Source organism: Chroicocephalus ridibundus, chromosome 4, assembly GCF_963924245.1.
Source record: "Chroicocephalus ridibundus chromosome 4, bChrRid1.1, whole genome shotgun sequence".
In the NCBI taxonomy this organism is placed as follows: Eukaryota; Metazoa; Chordata; class Aves; order Charadriiformes; family Laridae; genus Chroicocephalus; species Chroicocephalus ridibundus.
In genome coordinates this window covers 11,744,507-11,763,261 of record NC_086287.1, presented here as the reverse complement: position 1 = coordinate 11,763,261, position 18,755 = coordinate 11,744,507, and the positions used below count along the sequence as shown (strand labels likewise).

General features: G+C 36.0%; 1 protein-coding gene across 4 annotated transcripts in view; it reads left to right on the top strand.

Moving 5' to 3' along the window:
* USP47 (ubiquitin specific peptidase 47) overlaps positions 1 to 18,755 on the top strand; it is a 58,747-nt gene that overhangs the window by 16,854 nt on the left and 23,138 nt on the right. For 2 of the 4 annotated variants that reach the window (XM_063331390.1, XM_063331393.1), the window contains 10 exons: positions 2,668 to 2,871; positions 3,823 to 3,939; positions 5,016 to 5,154; positions 6,814 to 6,910; positions 7,441 to 7,586; positions 8,359 to 8,438; positions 8,977 to 9,126; positions 15,316 to 15,411; positions 15,502 to 15,654; positions 17,057 to 17,224. In XM_063331390.1, the coding sequence (XP_063187460.1) occupies positions 2,668 to 2,871; positions 3,823 to 3,939; positions 5,016 to 5,154; positions 6,814 to 6,910; positions 7,441 to 7,586; positions 8,359 to 8,438; positions 8,977 to 9,126; positions 15,316 to 15,411; positions 15,502 to 15,654; positions 17,057 to 17,224 (1,350 nt within the window). The remainder of the gene's footprint in view (positions 1 to 2,667; positions 2,872 to 3,822; positions 3,940 to 5,015; positions 5,155 to 6,813; positions 6,911 to 7,440; positions 7,587 to 8,358; positions 8,439 to 8,976; positions 9,127 to 15,315; positions 15,412 to 15,501; positions 15,655 to 17,056; positions 17,225 to 18,755) is intronic. The other 2 variants (XM_063331392.1, XM_063331391.1) reach the window with 2 other exon arrangements.

Genomic DNA, 18,755 nt, shown 5'->3' with positions numbered 1-18,755 from the left:
TGTAGCTGTCATAATATATCACATTATGTAATGATTAAAATTAAGTTTTGTGTTTACTTTGTGGACTAAACTAAGTCAGTTTGTCACAGTAGTTTAGAGGCCTATCACTGGTCAGTATTGCCTTTTACACTATTTTTATAGTAAAGTAGCCACAAACAAGATGTTTGCATTGTTCTCTGATAGTTCAGATGGTATATGTGAATGCTTGCCATGAGTAGGTTATTTTTGCTTTATCTATTTACTGTGAACAACTTGGAGCAGTGGCAGCATGAATGATGGCTTAATATCCTTGGCTGTGCTAACCCTGAGTTAAACCACTTCAGTCTGTCAGAATTACATCTGTGAACAAGGAAGAGAGGATTTGTCCAACGTGGAACAGCCAGCAAATCTTCTGTAATCTATAATTTGCTTGCTTCATGTCGTTTCCATCCATCAGATACCGTGTGTCTAATTATTTTCAGTAGCAACTCCGCTATGAGTCACAATTGATCCACTATCAAAGGTAGTGGAGAAAGCATGAGTAGGAGGCGTTGGATTTATAGGTATCTTCTGCAGAGAGGAGGGAAGTTAAGGTGTTGCTTATGTAAAGGCAGCAGGACAACAAAAAATCGAGTCTCCGGTGGAGAACTTCTATTCCTGACATGCTCATATACAGTAGCAGCTCAAGTTGTAGGATCAGTGGGAATCGTTAAATCTGAGTTAATTTACATTTTTTCTAGATGAAGCTGTATGAGTAGTAGGAGATGCCTCTTAACCTCTCTGCACTGTTCTATAGAGGAGGGTAGGCTTCCACCCAGAGCCTCTACTGTTGCTGGGGCAGCTGGGTCATCAGGGTTGGTTGATTTTATGAGTTTGTTGGGTTTTAGCTGCTGCTTGACCTCTCTAGAAAAATCAAGAAAGTAGACCACTGACCTGGGCCACAAGCTTCATCTTCTCTTTTGTAACCACACAATGAAAGAGACAAATTGCATGTGTGTTGTTTAGCCAAAAAAAATTGAAGAATGAAGCTGTGCTGGGAAATTTAAAGGAAAGAACCCAGGAGAAGTAATCACTGGTGAAGTTTAATTTCAGTCTGCTGAAGTACAGCCCTGTGTGTCTCTGTGGGAGCTGTGGATGAAAATGAGTATATAATGTCAAAATTACTTTGACTTCTAAATTATGTTTGCTTCTTAATGTGTATTTAATGTTTCAGGAATAGTTTTCCTCTGTTGTCTTGGAAAGTCGTTTCTTTAGAAAGACTAAAAGTCTCCAGTAAAGGCTAAATGTATGAAGATAAAGTATTGCAGATTTGCTGGAAATAGTGCCTTGCATCTTTTTGCATCCAGTTAATGAAGATTTCCACACAGGACATTAACGTCAAATTTCTCTATGTTTATTAAATGTAAAGTCTTAAGAAAAATCACAGTCTAAAGCAAACTAGCGTAATACAGATCGAGGGGAGATCATTTGCCCTTCTGACAACTCCTTTCTGATGATGGTAGCAATAGACACTGCAGTTGCGTGAAGACTGTCAGCTGGTCTGGAAATTTTGTAAAACGAGGGGGTGCAGTATGAGCTATACAAGGGAGGCTGAAGTTGTTTAGATCTTCTTTGTAGTTCTTTATTCTCTGTAAGATGCTTATGACATGGCTGACAGTTTTAGCATGAACACAGTTCTTGCTTTTTATTAATGTTTTTATCCACTGAAAATCATGATAGCATTGCATGTATCTTTTAACCTTTTTAGGCGATGTGCACTTTAGCCATGGACTGAGATTTGGGTGCTCTGATGTGCATTACTAATGCTTTCTGTGTGTTACAAGTTGAAAAAGCTGAGTCCTTGGGGACTAACTAATTAGTCCCTTTACTGACCTGAAGCTTTCTTGTGTGACCTGCATTTAAATATTAGTTATTCCTGATGATTCTACAACTTTGGATAACTGAGAGAATTAATTGATTGTGCTTAGATCTTTGCCTTCCTGGGTATTCAGTGTTGGTGAAATACCATTTTCTTGGCTTATCTAGGTCCATAAAGTTTTATCACAATTCCATTGTCACCTTTATTCAAGATTTTTACTTGTCTGATATTGAAGTTGCTGTTTAAAGTCTCTTTACTTTGCCTAGTAGCTATTTGGCAATGTTAATTTTCTTACTCTGTTTAGGCAGAAGAATTTCTCCTGTGATTCACGCAGCAGTGGATTTTGTAGAAGAAAGTTGGTGGCTTGATGATGAAACTTTTTGTTTAATGGTCAGCTTCCAAGATTATTTGGAAGCTTGCAGGTCTTCTGGGTTGCATTTCTAAAAATCACAAAAGTTATACTTCTACCTCAGCAGGATTTACGATCACGTCAAAGCAAAATAGGAGCTTGAAATGGTGTTTTATAGCAGTCTACTATCTGCTTACTGGCTGAAATTCTGTGCAGAACTTGAGCAGTTTCTCTACATGGTGATCCACCTATCCAGTTCCTTCTTGTTCTATGAAAGTGGAGCTTCTTTTTACGTAGGTCTTCCAAAAATGGAAGGTTCTTAATTTTCTTATGCCTGCTTTCCAAAGTGAAGTCCACTTTTAGGATTCCTAGGTTGTAAAAGTATACCATGCTTTAGTGGTGAAATCTTGTTTTGATTTTTCAACTAAACTCAAAAATGTTCTTAGCTTTACTCATTAATTGTTGCCTGCTGTCATTTCAGGTGGAAAGTGCTGCTGAAGAACCGAGGGTGCTGTGTATAATACAAGATACCACAAATTCCAAGACAGTGAACGAGCGTGTTACCTTGAACCTGCCAGCTTCCACACCACTGAAAAGGCTGTTTGAAGATGTGGCTTCAAAAGTGGGCTATGTGAATGGAACTTTTGATTTAGTGTGGGGAAATGGAGATAATGTAACTGATACGGTACGGCAAAAGTACTTTTTATTTCCCCTTGATAGCAGACATTTAAATCTTCACGTTATGGAACAGTGCTCTCTGTATTATCTAGTGCTCATTTAATTCCTGTAAAAATTTGTAGTTGGTGCACCAGTGCAAATTGATACCACTCTTGATTTGGCTGAATTTTATTTTGTGTTATATCTACATTTTAGTTTCAAAATATGTTCTTAATTGATATGTGTATTTAATCATTAAACAAAAGAAACTAATATGATCATTCCAATGTAATGCTATTTTTTCATTATCAGTGTGTATTTTTAGTAATAATACCCATAATTAATCCCCCTATTTCCTGTGGCCTTGTTTGAGAAATGTTTTCTTCTCAACAGAAGCGTGCTGTGTAGTGACTTTCTATGTTTCTGTTACCTATTTGAATTCTAATGCAAACCCAAGTATTATTACTGTTATTGTTATCAATTCTATACTTTATTGTAAATTGGTGTTGGTTTTAGTTAATATGATTTCTACAGATGCACCTAGAAAACATTTTTAAGATTCCTTAAGAAATAGACGTTATTTTATTTCAGGTCATGTTTATCCTTGCTGAACTTTTTTTTTTCCTTTAAAAAAAAAAAATGTATGCAAGCTATGTAGGACCCTAAATGGTTTGATGTCCTGCAAGAAACTTGTAGACCAGTGTCTTGACTCCTGAATAGTTTAACCAATGTCTAAGTATTAAACCATACTGTGATACTTAATTTACACTTTCTTAAGCTGTTCCCAGGTTCTTTCAGTATTAATGATGAGTGTATTTTGTTTATACTGGATAATTATTTATTTTCATTTCATCTTAGTGTGTCAGAAGCTACTTCAAGCAGTGTACTTGGATGGAATCTCTTAATTGTATATAGATCTGTTACCAAAAAAAAGTGTTGAGTTTTTTGCCTTTTTTTTTTTTTTTTTTTTTTTTTTTAGCAGACTCCAATAGATCAGAACAGTGACAAAACTATTCTTGATGCTGGTTTTGAGCCAGGGAAGAAGAACTTTCTGCATTTGACAGACAAAGATGGTGAGCAGCCTCATATAATGCCGGTAAGTAAAATCTTTGCTCAGCTACATAAGCTATAGTGTTCGGGGGAGAGAGGTGTATGTTCTGTGTATTGCTCATGAGAGATTAGAAAATGAAATAAAATTGGGCTGTAGGACCAATTCCATCGGTAATGATTTGCTGTCATTTTTCATTCATGCTTGTCAAATATTTGTGTAAAGTTTTGCTGTGAGTAATTTTCTAAGGTTATATAATTAATTAATCTTTGACATATTCAGAGATAAGTCTTAACAGTACAGGTTTAATCATGTACCTAATCCTTTTCCTCTGAGTATATGAAAGCAATATTAGGCCTCTGTGGCAGCATTCTCAGAAACAGCAGTCCTGTATCAACAGCAGTTACCTACTTCCAATTTTGTCTTTACAAAAAAAAAATTATATATACACATACATAAAACAAGAGTTGTCAGTGTTGCTAAAAGCCACTGTCTGCCATAACAAATTATTTGAAATTTCCTATTTCTCAAATATGTGATGCAGTGAAAGATAAACGTAGCTGCGAGTTATTTAAACCGGGGATTGTATAGGCTAGTGATAACATTATTACTCAGCTCTCATGTCAGCATGGTGCTGGCCTACTTAACCTTTGTTGTGGACTTAATTATCTGAAAAGAGGAAAAAAACCCCAAACCCCACATTTAAATAATTGTGCACAAGGTCAGAATTTGAGAGTGATTCTGAAAGAATATCAAATTGTAATTTTTATACCTGAAAAAAAGATTAAAACTCATTCTCTATTTCGGGGCAGAAAACTTGAGACATAGGAAACGCTGAACTGCAGACTTGCTTGTTGTATGCATTTATGGTACTGTATTTGATTATACAGTATTCTAAAGGGCATTTTCTCCCACTAATGCGAAGAATGATTTCGGAGGGTCTTGAGAATTTGGAAGGCAGAATTAAAGTTACTCAAGCAACTGTGTATCTGCAATTTTGTCAAATTTGTGTCATACACTAACAAAATTGATTTCTTTGCTATGAAAGACGTAAAACTTGTAGGTGATTCAGTAAAAATTTGTTGTCTAACTTTTGCATAAAATCAGTGTATTTATATTTTTAGGAGGAGTCGGGTACAACAGATGACAGCGCGCAAGACAGACTTATAGGCCCTCTTCCAAGAGAGGGCTCTGTTGGCTGTACCAATGACTATGTCAGTCAAAGCTACTCTTATTCTTCAGTCCTGAGCAAATCAGAGACAGGTATAGTGTTCTCTCTTATAAAGGCAATGCTAATCTGTAACTTTTTTAGCATATTTTCAAATAGCAGCACTTCAAGATTTTTGAAATAAATTGCAATTTATTTTAAAAACCCACATGGCTTCTACATTTTTCCATCATGTTTCCTACCGTATTCTTGTATTGCTTTGGGAACAGAAGAGCTGTATCCCATCCTTTTCTCACTTGTGACAGTGCAATTCAAACTCTGTCAGGGCCCCTCCTTTTCAGTATTAATCTGCCACTGCGTCCCTAGCTGAGTAGTCAGGATTGTATTACCAGAAAGTGTTCACCTCAAGCTGTGTGTACACTCGCAGCTTAATGAGTACTTCATGCTCTGTTACAGAGGGGCTGTTGCCAAATCTCTGCACTCCACGTGTTAACTAAAGTCTTCCTTCTGTAGCCCCCGGTTGCACTCTCTCTGCCTGCACCATGATTCCCTGTGAGGTTCATCCTCCGCTGCCTGGCTCCCCACCAGCAAGCAGAGACTCCCTCTGGAAGAGAAGTGCTGCTCTGCCTCGCAGAGAAGTGCCAGGGCAGGTCCTGGGAGGCTGCTGGGTGCCTTTGCTGCGCAGGGGCACAGGGGGAGACAGCAAGTTACAGCTCAGTAATGAGATAACTCCTCTGATAATAAATTTGTGGAGCAGACACAAATACCACATTCACATTACACGAATTCATGCATGTTCAAGATTTGTTTTGAGAGATAAGAAAGTTTATCTGTGACATAGCTTTTTTTTTTTTAATTATTTAATATACGTGTGAAAAGATGATCTGTGTAGAGCAGAGTAATAAAATACATGTGTTCTAACTCAGTCTCTTCATAAAAAATGCCTGTGTTTTGCATGGAGGGAGCTACCTTTCCATTACTAGTATGCAACTGAGATGAGTTTTTTTTAATGTTTACTAAGAGCTTCAGAGTATAAATAGGCATATTTACTTTCTTTATTACACTGTGCTTCAGGGTATGCTGCTTACTTTTCAACTGTTAATACTGTATATTTTGGAGAAAATCTGAAAATGACAGATGAAAAAAGTAAATAGTTCCATCTTCAGCTACTAAAAATGACACTGACTTTTAGTAGCTGTTTTAATTGGTTATTCTGGGAGAAAGATTTAGAGGATACATGTGGGTGGGCAATTTAAAGATTTATTATTTTTTTATTTATAGTTCTGAGATGATAGTACAAACCAATGCAGATAAAAATTATATTGACATTATAACTAGGGTATTTTAGTTGACATCAGACAATAAGTAAACTAGTACACAATGATTTCTTAACAATTTCTAGATTCTTCTGTAAAATATTTAAATCAACTGTTAAAATATTTAAAGTTTCCTGTGTCACTGTTGATGCAGTATCCAGCATTAAATATTGGTTATTACTGTGAAACTTAAGTCATGATCGCTAAAATAGCTGTGTGTCATTCAGGGAAATTATTTCTGTTGTGTAAACTATTATTCTCTGTTGCTCTCATGTAATATTCCCTCAATTTTTGTATTGCACATAACAATAAATGGCAACAGCTGGATGCAATTCTTAAGTAAACATTATCACAGATTATTTTCTTATCAAATGTTTTAACTCCTTAAGCGATTTCCCATCTTTTTGCATTATTTCCATCTCATTCTTCTATTCTTAGGTTATGTGGGGCTAGTAAATCAAGCAATGACTTGCTACTTGAACAGCCTTCTACAAACGCTTTTCATGACTCCTGAATTTAGAAATGCATTATATAAGTGAGTATATATAATCAAAACCTGTTCTTAAATTTGTTCTGGTATATATTGGTAGGAGATCCTTTTGAATTTCTCCTGTCAAAATTTCCTTGTTTGAATACTTGAAGCATACTTCAAGTCAAGCTGGATAGACTGTCATAAATTATATCTGCTTAAAAGCTTCAAATTTTTAGTAAAATACTGAGATATGTTATTGGTTCTGGCATGAACAAGCTTTTTAAAGAATTTACCCCATCTTGAAAACATCAAACTTGAAATTAAGTTTGATACTAAGTGCGCTTCATGTCTGTATTTGTGCAGTGAATGGCTACAAAACTATTCCATTTGTTTGTGTTAGGTTTGTACATTTGAACAATAGTGTTGTCATTTACTGCAGAAACGGAAAGCAATTTCATTTGACTTTGCCCAAGAAACAGAGCCTCAGTTAACCTCTGTAATATGGCAGACCTCTTGAAATGCTGTTTTAAATACCTTTTTGAGTAATGTTTTCAGAGCATTTTTAATTGTCAAATACATTGTGTTGTGAATAGATGGGAATTTGAAGAATCTGAAGAGGATCCTGTGACGAGTATCCCCTACCAGCTTCAAAGACTGTTTGTTTTACTGCAGACCAGCAAAAAAAGAGCAATTGAAACAACAGATGTTACCCGGAGTTTCGGATGGGATAGTAGTGAGGGTAATATGCAGCTATTACGCTTGTGTGATTTGCTTCAGCAGCTGCCTGTTAGGGGCCTAAACTGCTGTCAACGGAGAACAAATACCCAAGTAACTAAAAAAAATTATTAGAATCCACTTTGTTTTAGTGGAAACAAAATAGCCTAAATGGATACTTTGTGGTGTGTGTTTGATTTTTAAAGAAATTATGCCTTGGAGTTTTAGGCTGTTAAAAGCATTTTATTTTTGTAATTAAGCTATCATTATCATTGTTAATTGTTTCTAAAGAAGTAGCTCTTTATGAGAAACTTGCATCTGTTTTGAATCACAGATGTCAAATGTACGTGTTCCACTTTGATAGAAAATAATATGGGTAATGCCATAAAGTCAAACACTGTGTTTGTCTTTCTGACACTTGTATAGTGTAATTTTGTCCCATAACCTGTTGATTTTTCCACGGAGAAATTGCATGATAATAAGCAGTTGCATTTCAGTGTCCTTACACTTACAAAGAAAAAAAACTGATTTTTAGAGAATTGGTATAAAGTGGGAAATAAGTCAGAACCAGTTTATTTTATAACAGTGCGTATCAGCACTTCTTTATTTTTTACATATTCTTGCTTATGTATGCAATTCTCGTTTATAAATAATACATTGTGAGCAAGCTGGCTGCCTATTTTTCTAACTGAACCTGAGAGGCAGCTGCTTGTGGAATTGAACACTGGCCCAGTAGTGAATATTGGGGGCTAATAAGATCTCTGGTTTTAATTAAGATTAATTTCAATTTCTGACAGCATGGCAGCAACATGACGTACAGGAGCTTTGTAGAGTCATGTTTGATGCTTTGGAGCAGAAATGGAAGCAAACAGAACAGGTAATTGCAGAAAAACTTTCCTCCATTTAGCAGTGTGGTTATGTTGGGTTTTGCTGTGTTTTTTTTAAGGATGATTGCGACAAATGTTAACTGAATTTTAAATACAAGATTATTGAAAGTCTGCAGTAGTTGCCAGTTTTCTTGTTTGATGCAATAGTTCAGCTACTATATTGTGCAGCTTTTAAGAGTGTGTTGCTTATGTTTTCCTTCTCCATTTAAAAGCAGAATATTCTGAACTCTGGATACGTAGTTTTTATTTGAAGAAATCACAGAAAGTGATTGCGTAACTCCTGTGATAGCTTCCTCGCTGTCAGTATTTATTAGGCTATGTTGTGGGCTCTTGCAGCTCAAGCCACACTTCTCGTGTAGGAGAAAGATAGGAATATATTCATAACATGTTACACGTGCTACTGATAACTTCTGTGTAGTTATGCAGTTAAGACTTAATTTTAAAAAGGCATTTTCTTGTAAAACTAAAGAATTGAAACATGCTTTGTTTCATTTGCCTAAAGTTCTGTTGAATATCTGTCTGTTTCAGGCTGATCTTATAAATCAACTGTATCAAGGCAAACTGAAGGACTATGTAAGATGTCTAGAATGTGGCTATGAAGGCTGGAGAATCGACACTTACCTGGATATTCCTTTGGTCATCCGGCCGTATGGCTCCAACCAGGCGTTTGCTAGCGTGGTGTGTACTATTATGCTGACTAATAGTGCATCCATACACACATAGAATACATAATGCGACAGTGGTATAATTTGTTACATGGTAAGTATCATCCTAGATACTCCATCTTGGGGTGTTCGTCTTTGTGCAGTGAACCAGCTAGCAAGTTCTAGAAGATTTTTTTTGGCTTTTTGGGTTATTTTTTGTTTGTTTTTTTTTTTTCTTTTGCCCTTCAATGAGTCCTACTGGTGCATGTATAAGGGGAGGGGAAATGCAACTTTTATTGCCTTAGGGCTGCAGTAATCAATTATTTTCTTGATAAAATCTTCAGCATTTACTTGAGATATTTTTATGAGACTACTAAGTTTTATTTGGTTTGTTCTCTTTATTGGCACATCTGCTAAATTTTCATAGCATTGTTGAAAATCTTAGTGAAAGAAGAGAACGTTGGCTTAGAGTTTTTAGTTTAATTGCCATGTTGTTGCTGTGCTTTTTAAAGTTCACTTCTCAAATACCATATGCTTTTAACAAGCGATTTAATGATAACAAAAAATCCTATCATGTATCAATGTTCTTGGTCACTTTTGCTCCAGCATTACTGATGTTGGCAAGCTATTGCTTAGTAAATCTGTGGAAGTTTTTTTTTGTTTTATTATTTCCACCCCCCTGAAAAGAAGTGATTACAAACTGTGGAATTCCACTGTTGTGGCTTAAAATACCTGTACTATGGATGAAGTGTTGAGAAAGAACAAGAATAAATCAAACAAGTCGCAGTAAAGGTTGTTTTAAATGAACACTTGTGTAATTGGCTTACCAGGATTATTTATTATATATAAAGTATTTTTCCCTTTGTATTTAGTATGCTGGCAATATTTTTAACCACTAATGGTCCGTAATTCTTAACAGTAATTCTGTTAAGAAAAGAATTGTTAGAATTAGGTTAAACTGCAGTGTAGGTTCAAAGTACTTCATACTTTAGAACTTTAAATACCAATCTTGAGAAGCAGTAGAGGAGGGACATGGATCTCTCAAAAAGGATTCAAGTTAAAGGCCTTTGAAATCTTTCTAAGATTGCATTAAAACTTCTTACAACCATCCAGCTAATTGAAGCTGTATTTTGAGCTACCATTCCATTGATACAGATTGATATTTTATGTAGATGACTTCCTTTTGCACTTTCAAAAACCAATTTCTAGAAACATTCCCTAAAATAAATTTTTTTATTGTAATTTTTATTCAATAATGAAATTTTTCTGATCTATTAAAGTAATGAAAACTATTCAGTTCATGTAGTTGTATTCTGCATTTAACAATGCATTGTACATTTGTCTCAAATGAAAATTTTTTTTTTAGTAGAGAAGTCTGTAGCAGAATGCCAAAAAAAGTCTGTAGTTGTAAAAACACACAAAGTTTGAACAGTTAAGAACTTAAATATCAGATTACTTTTAGTAGTATTTGATATTCCTCCTGCAAATCAGCATTTACCGAGTTTACTACACTGAGGAAAATAATTTTAAGATTTTTGTTACACAGACTTACATGGTTGCAATTTGTATTGATGCTTCAATTTTTGAGCTTTTTTAATTCGTATTCTGATTATATTCAGTTGATTCTCCTCCCTGCATTTGTATTATCTATAGCAGATGTAATTTTTAGTTTTGTAGCCTTCAACAGTGGGGAGATATGGAGGATACTTGCTTTTGGAGAAAGGAAAAATCGCCTGTTTCTAAATGGAATTCTCTGAAGGTAGTATCCTCCATTGATCCATAGATGATGGTGATTTAGTAGGTGTAGGTAAAAGGGTATGAGAGATCAAAAACTTCACACATGCGCTAATAGGGCTTATAGAAGGGAATGTAAAACTTTTTAGACCTTGCTAGTCAGCTCCTGAGGGAACTTGCAGCAGGCGACACAACCCAAGATAGGGGATCTAAGGAGGATACTACCTTCAAAGAACTCTAGTTAGAGGTAAGTGATTTTCCATTACTTTCTAATAAGAGAGAATGGATGTATGAGCTTTAAGTAAGGTTAATCTGTAGAATGCCACATAAAGTGTATTATCCCACTGTTCGACATTGTGTACTATCAAAAAAATGTAGATACCTCAAATGTTGCATTGATCTATAAATATATATGTATTGCTTCTTAAATACATGGGAACACTGAAGAACCGGGAAGGATACTGTTATGCTTTCTTTTTTTCCTAATACAAAGTAATTCTGAAATTATTCAGTGTGTTTTTAAGGTTTGCATTTTGAAATTTTTTTTTCTTATTCCTCACTCCATCCCCCAAGTTCATGTAGTAAGACTAAATAGCTACAGACTCATTAGGGCATTTCTGGAGCACTGAGATCTTGTCGGTATGTATCTCAAGATAGTTTCTGAAAAGGTAGTTATACTATCTGCATTGTTCAAGGGCATGGTTTAAAAAACTCTGAATCGGTCTTTTCTTGAAGCCAGTAGAAATATAGGCATAAAAAGATATAGCTTATTTCAGGGAGGTAAACAGGAGCAGCAATTCATATACTGATTTTTGTAGGTATTGGTATCTTTTGTGTAGATTTTAACAGAATTTAACATATAATTAAACAGCATTAGACATAAGCTAAAAAGATTTTTTTGAGTGCAAAACATAAATTTTGCAAGATGAACAGCTGAGGGAAGAATGGGTGCAATGGGGAACGAGCTCACATGCTGGAAATTATGTTACTAGAAAACAGTGGAAATTGCTTTGTCATACCAGAAGACTAGGAATAACACAAGTATTCTGGAGATTGAGCAAGTACAGTTCTGTTTTGTTAAGCGTTGTTAGTTTTCACCACCTTTTGTATGTTAGCTTTTCTTTTGAGGGTGTAAGTATGTATACAAGTAGACTATTTTGGAGTGGAAATTAATTTGGACTTCTGTGTGAATTTACTTTGTGGTGTTGTTGCCGAACTAAAACTATTGGAGGCAGTTAGAATATGGATGATGTGACATTTATTTTTTTTTTAAGCTAGATTGGTAACAAGAAGGTCTTGTATTTTCAGTTGAGCCTGTTCTTTGGGCATGGGAAAAGTAGATGAGCTCTGAAAATCTGAGATGGCATTTAGTTTCTAGCTTTTTTCCACTGACAGTTTTGCCTAATTGCTATTTATTGTGTAACTTTTCATAAAGGTTCTCCTGCTCCTGTTCACAGGTTTTATACAACTGCTTGCAGCAAGATACCTGTCAAACTACTGACTATATCATAATGCATTTTTGTGGAGAAGAGTGTGTCCTAAGTGTCTTATCTTTAGCCAGACAATAATTAGTTTGAACTGTTTGTTATGGCATTTTAGTCTAAGTGTTAGAAATCTCACAATCAGAATATTAAAAACTGGATATACTCAGGACTTGGCTGGACAAGTTGGACCTGCTTTGAGCAGAGAGTTAGGATCAGATGATTTCCAGAAGTCTCTTTCAGCCTATATTGTTCTTTTGTTTCTGTGAGGTATAATAAAGCTTAAATAGCCTTTGTCATATGAATCTATTGCTTGATCTTTTATGGTATATTTTGAGGTGCGTGTTGGGAATGGTGGAAATGCTTAGTAGATCTAAGACCACACAATAGTTACCTCTTTAAAGATAACTTCAAAGGTAATGTTTAAAGTAAAATTGCACAAAAATGGGGGGTGTCATGTGATAGGTTGTGCAGTGTAGAAGCTTTATCGCTGTTTTTGCTGAGTAAACTGTCAGTAGAAAATGGTGAACTGCATTAGAATAGGAATTGCATTAAGAAACATCCTAATCAGCAGAATTCAGTTTGGTGTAAAGATGACATAGGAGAAAAATGGAGGAGACATAAACAAGTAAACTTGAGGAACGGTATAGTTCCTTATATAAGGATTGAAAAAGACATGGATATTCACTCAGCTCAGAAACAGTGGAGTTCTCAAGAGTTTTAATCAGGTTTTTCAAAGCACAGCCACAGCTCACTGGGTGGTAAGCAGTGAAACCACAAGAGTAATGTAATAGTACTTCATTCAGCTTTTGGGGGTCTGAAGGTTCATCGCTTTTTTCCGTATGTGGAAATCTATAATATATTTCCTTGTTAAATTGCACATCACACGGTCTATGTGATCATTTACGTCCCATCATTCATATATTCCCATTCATGCATATTCAATTCAATCATGTTGATTCATGAATTGCAACTTTTTTCTGACACTCAAAATATATTTTTATTGTCTTAACTGGCGTTTGATTCATAACAGGTAGTTCTGCAGTCATTATGTGATGTTGTCTAGGTTTTGTGATTTCTGTGTTGTTATCTTTTTTGTTTTCATTCTAATAGTCCTGAATATTAATTCCTTAAACTAGTTTACAGAATGGTCAAAATGCAGTAATCTATTTCTTCACCTTTCTTTTTAAGCAGGGTTATAACTTGTTTAGTCGTCTTTCCTACCTTTTAGAATGAGATTCCTCACATCTCAGTGCACAACCTTACTAGATGTTAGCTATATGTTGCCCTTGAGTAAAAAGCAATTCAGCCTGTGTAGCATTTAGGAAGTAAATATGTAGACAGCAATTCACTTCAGACTCTTAAAATGTTTTCCCGTGCCTAGAGAGTCTCTCTGCCTAACAGCTGTGATTTCAGGTGTGTTCAAAGGCTTTTCTGGCTAGATCCAAAAATGGTAGCGTGTGACGACTGCCTTCAGTGTACAGTTGTTCTGTTGAGTTTAGCACATTCTTCGTTTGTGAGTAGTTGTCACCTGGAATACAGTCCTTTTTTGAAAGTCCTTTCTACTAGAACAGCAACTGAACTTTTGCAAAACATTTGTTGTATTATTATTACTGTTGTTTCCCTGAGTTCTCAGAAAGAAGGGAGAAGGGAAGAGTTGGGGGCTTTTTGAAGAACTTGGCATATCCTTGATTTCTTCCCAAAGTGTGACTTATCTAACAACATGATTTAGATAGTAATCTTAAGCTCTGTGCCAGCCGTGTTGCAATTGGTGAGTTTACTATGCCCAGTTAAGCCCCCTCTTACTTATTCAGACTTCAGGGAACAGCTACAGTCCTCTGTAAGAGATGATGATTTTACAAGGCATTGTTTCTGTTGATCTTCTTTGCATTAAACTGCATGTCTAAATGTGCAAGTTTGTTTTCACCTCCATAGCTGAACAGAGAACTTCTGGGCTCCCCTTGGAGTTCAGAAACCCAGAGCCTGTCAGTTTGCGAGCTGACTGGGTTAAAGGTTTTAACTTTTAAAATCTCTGAGTAAAATTCTTTACTGAACCCATCTCAATATTCGTGGTGAATTTTGTTTGAACAAGTTTGTTCTCAAGTGTATGCAACTTACGCGCAATTGTTGCAAATTCTGTTACGGGGAGGACTAATGGTCAGTTTGGTTGTATTTTCAATATTGTTTGCTGTAGAGAGGAACAAAGTAGAAATCATTAAATTCCTGGATCTAAGCATTAGTGACAGAACTTTTAGGCAGCTGTCAGAGGACAAAATTCCAGTTATTGGTCAGTTGCCTCATAAGGTTTACTCTAGGAAGCTAGTTCTGTCTTTGTCAGGAGATGGCCATATCTGATTCTCACTTCTCTGGGCGTGAAGCTCAAGTACTCTCCCTCTGTCACTTCCCCACCTTTCACTTAAAAGTAATATCTTCAAATGTAGTTTCCTAAGTCCCTTTGTAGAATTGTGACCAAGGCTGTCTTCAGGCGGACACTGAGGAACTGAGTAATGTGTTTTCCTGCCACCTTCCCCACCCCCAGTAAATATTGGATGGTATCTGTTGGGAAAAACTCTTCTTGAAATACAGAAGAACTATCTCAAAATTCTGGGAAAACAGGGCCAAAATGGGGTTAAAAAATAAGCTCGTTTTCACAGCAGTTGACTGAACAGACATGACTAAATGTGATGTGCAAGATAACAGGGGTAAATATCATTTTATATTGTATGTTTATGAAATCAAGACAATTTGGATTCATCAAATACTGAATGAAATATAGTTAGCAGTAATTGTGGTTTGACTGTTTAACCTTGGGCTGGGTAGAAAGGTTGGTTTCTCTTCATGTTTTACTGACTCTGTCTGGATCAAAGTTTATGTCAATCAAATTTTGGTTGTAGATTTAATGGAAGTAATTTGTATGTGTTTGGAATCTCATTGTAAATTTATTATTCTGATTTACACCTATATAGTAAACGTTCTTTAAAAATCAGGTAACATCTTTTTATTATTAGGAAGAAGCACTGCATGCTTTCATTCAGCCTGAGATTCTTGATGGCCCCAATCAGTATTTTTGTGAACGATGTAAGAAGAAATGTGATGCAAGGAAGGTAAAGACTGTCCAAATCATTTGCAAAAATTACTTTTGGTAAATACCAATCCTGACAATGGTAGCATAATCTTGTCTTTGCTTCATTTAGGGTCTGCGGTTCTTGCATTTTCCATATTTGCTGACATTACAGCTGAAGAGATTTGACTTCGATTATACCACTATGCACAGAATTAAACTCAATGATCGTATGACTTTTCCTGAGGAGTTAGACATGAGTGTCTTCATTGATGTTGAAGATGAGGTAAAGTGTTTGGTTTCAGAGAAAAGTCTTTATCTTTCTTAAAGTTTCTCAATAAGAAAATGAAAATGTTGGTGTAATAAACCCATTTTAACAACATTATTCATCTACGTAAAATGTTCTTTAGCCATGGCAATGTTTTAATTTGAAGTTTTTAAATCTGTCCATGTGGATTTTTGCTAAATTGAAAAGGAAGTATGTTCTCTGATCACTACAGGGTTTTCATGTTTCCATAAATAAGCTTTTTCTGATTTCTTACATCTTCACAAGAGTGATATAAAAGCACAGGTCTCAGGGCTTCTACATATGCTGCAAATCCAGAATGAAACATGTTTCTTAAACTTGTGGCTGAATCTGTTTTGGTCAGAAAAGGTGACGTAAAGTTTTGAAACTCTGAACGCTGAGCTTAGTCCAGAAAACATTAATGATTAATTCCTTCCCTCTGACTCAGAGTTGTGTGTGCTGTAGAAATGAGATTTTAAAAAAATTTTGTTTTTCACGTGCGTCTTCTTTTGGCTTTTGACTTTTCTGGTTTTGGCGAAAATTCGTGTTGTGCAGTTACATTCACCAAAAAGTATTTGATATGCCTTCTGCATTAAAGACTAAATTTATTCTTCTAATTCCATTTCTGAAAACGTTATGTCACTTTGTTAGCTTGTAGCGATGTAAGAGAAATACTGCATTGATACGCATATGGAGGGGCTTTTCTGACTCTCTACAAACCTTTGGTTTATGAAGTGTGCCATTTAAGCAATTGATACCTCTCAAAGTATTACGGGGGGGGCTAAATGAGAATGGAGATTGATCTGAGAGAGTAGAACTTAACGCAAAATTAACAACTGTCAGAAAAGCAAAAGAATTATCCAGAGGAAAGAGGATCAGGTAAGAGGTGGATATACTGACTTGCACTAAATGAACTGCATTCATAGTGTTGTTGACATCATGCTTTTATGCTAATAGAAGACTAATCAGTCTTACTGTAATACTTTGAGCCTGTCCAGTGAGTTGAAATGGAAAAAAATCTTTGTGGATGAAAATATTTCCAGTCAAATCAGTTCTGATTAACAGGGCCGTGTTGCAATAGACTTTACTATCTGATATTAGACTTCCAGGTATTTAGTTGAATTAACTGGTAAATGTAATAGGCTAATAACAGATATAATCTTGTCAAGTATGAGATCGAGTAATTACCGTTCAGTTGCACACAAGACCAGAAAATACCGATCTAAGAGGTGGGCTGAAGACAGTTACAAACAGAAACAAGTCCCTTCTCGATGATCAATTGCAGAGGTCTCTAGGTTTTTGAGGAGTTTCATTGTTTTTCATTTCACAAAGGTATTGTTATTTCTAGTTCTGTGTACCCTTAAGTGTTGTATAATATTAGTATGGATGTCTTATTTTTAAGAAGTCTCCTCAGACCGAGAGTTGCACCGACAGTGGAGCTGAAAATGAAGGCAGCTGTCACAGTGATCAGATGAGCAATGATTTTTCCAATGATGATGGAGTTGATGAAGGAATCTGCCTTGAAAGCAATAGTGCAGCAGAAAGAATTTCTAAAGCTGGCAGTGAAAAGGTACATTTACAAGAATGTTGTACTGGGTCTGACTAGGATGGAGTTAATTTTCTTCATAGCAGCTCGTATGGTGTTCTGTTCTGGATTTGTGACTAAAACAGTGTTGGTAGCACACCAGTGTGTTAACTCTTGCACAGCACCAAGGCTTTCTGTTTCTCGTTCTGCCCCTGTAATGAGTAGGGCTAGGGGTGTGCAAGAGGCTGTAAGGGCTGACCTGAACTGACCAGAAGAATATTCCGTGCCGTATTCCCTGCTGTGTAATGTCATGTTCAGCAGTAAAAACTGGGTGCTTTCCAAAGTAGCTGTTGCTCAGAGACTGGCTGGGCTTTGCTCTGCTGGTGGGAGGTGGTGAGTAATGCCTTTGCAACATTGCATCTTTTTTTTTTTTTTCCTATTTCCATCACCTATTAAAATTTCCTTCACTTATTAAACCATCACTGTCTGCAACTGCAAGTTTGCTTGCTTTTGCTCTTCTGATTCTCTCCATCCTGCTTAAGTGGAGGAGTGAGTGACTAACTGGGTGAGGTGCTTAGTTTCTGGCCAGGGTTAATGCACCATAAATGTAAATGATAAAAATATAAATAATTCTGATATTTGGGGTGGGACCATGTGTTTCTATTCAAATTCCAAAGATTGACACTGAGTTAAGGAAAGCAAGCAACTGATTTGGAGGTCTCCTGAGAATAAATGTCTTCCCAGCTTGTCAGACTGAGAATTTCCAGATAACCTGTTTTGGCAGCAGACCCTCAAATTGAACACTGTTTTGTCTTGTGAGCGCTGTTTTTCCTTTGAGGCCAACTGTTAAAGGCCTACCAGCTTGGAGTGCAAAAGTGTTTTGCAGTTTAGTAGGAGAAGATGGGAAAGTTTTGATCAGTTTCTGCCATCCGTTTCTTGTCCTTATAAAAATGGTCATCTAGATGAGGCTATGGTCTAAATGCTAAATATTCATTTCGTCATCTTGAGAATATAAAGGAATTGAGCAGCAAGTCAGTCTAGGATAGCAGTCATCCTTCTGTGGGACATAGATCTTCAAGACCTTCAAGAAGCCTGATTGAGTTTCCTTGTCAATACAAAATTCATCAAAAGTGTTGAGCTTTATGGTAACGTCTACAATGTGTACTGCATGTATTGTTATTCAGCAAACTCATCTGAAACTTGGCCAAGAGCTTTTATTCAGAGTTGTTAGGACACTGTTTGGCTGTAACTGTTACTTTCATAAATATTTAAAGGCCGACTTGCATTTTAAACTGCACATCTGTCCCTGTTTACATTTACCTTAAACCATTTGAGAGGGTTTTTTGATAAATGTCATAATACTGTCAATCTTAGCTGGGGAAAAAAAGGAAAGAAATTAATAAATAGTCATTTGACTGGAACAGGGACAGAGTATTGTATCTGTAATGCAAGTGTCATGTCCTAGTATTGCCAGTAGCTTTGGCCAATTAATTCATACTGCTTGTTCGTAAGGCTAACTAGGTGTCAAGCCACGCTGTTAGCTTTTTGGTTTGGATATCTTAATAATAGATGCAAT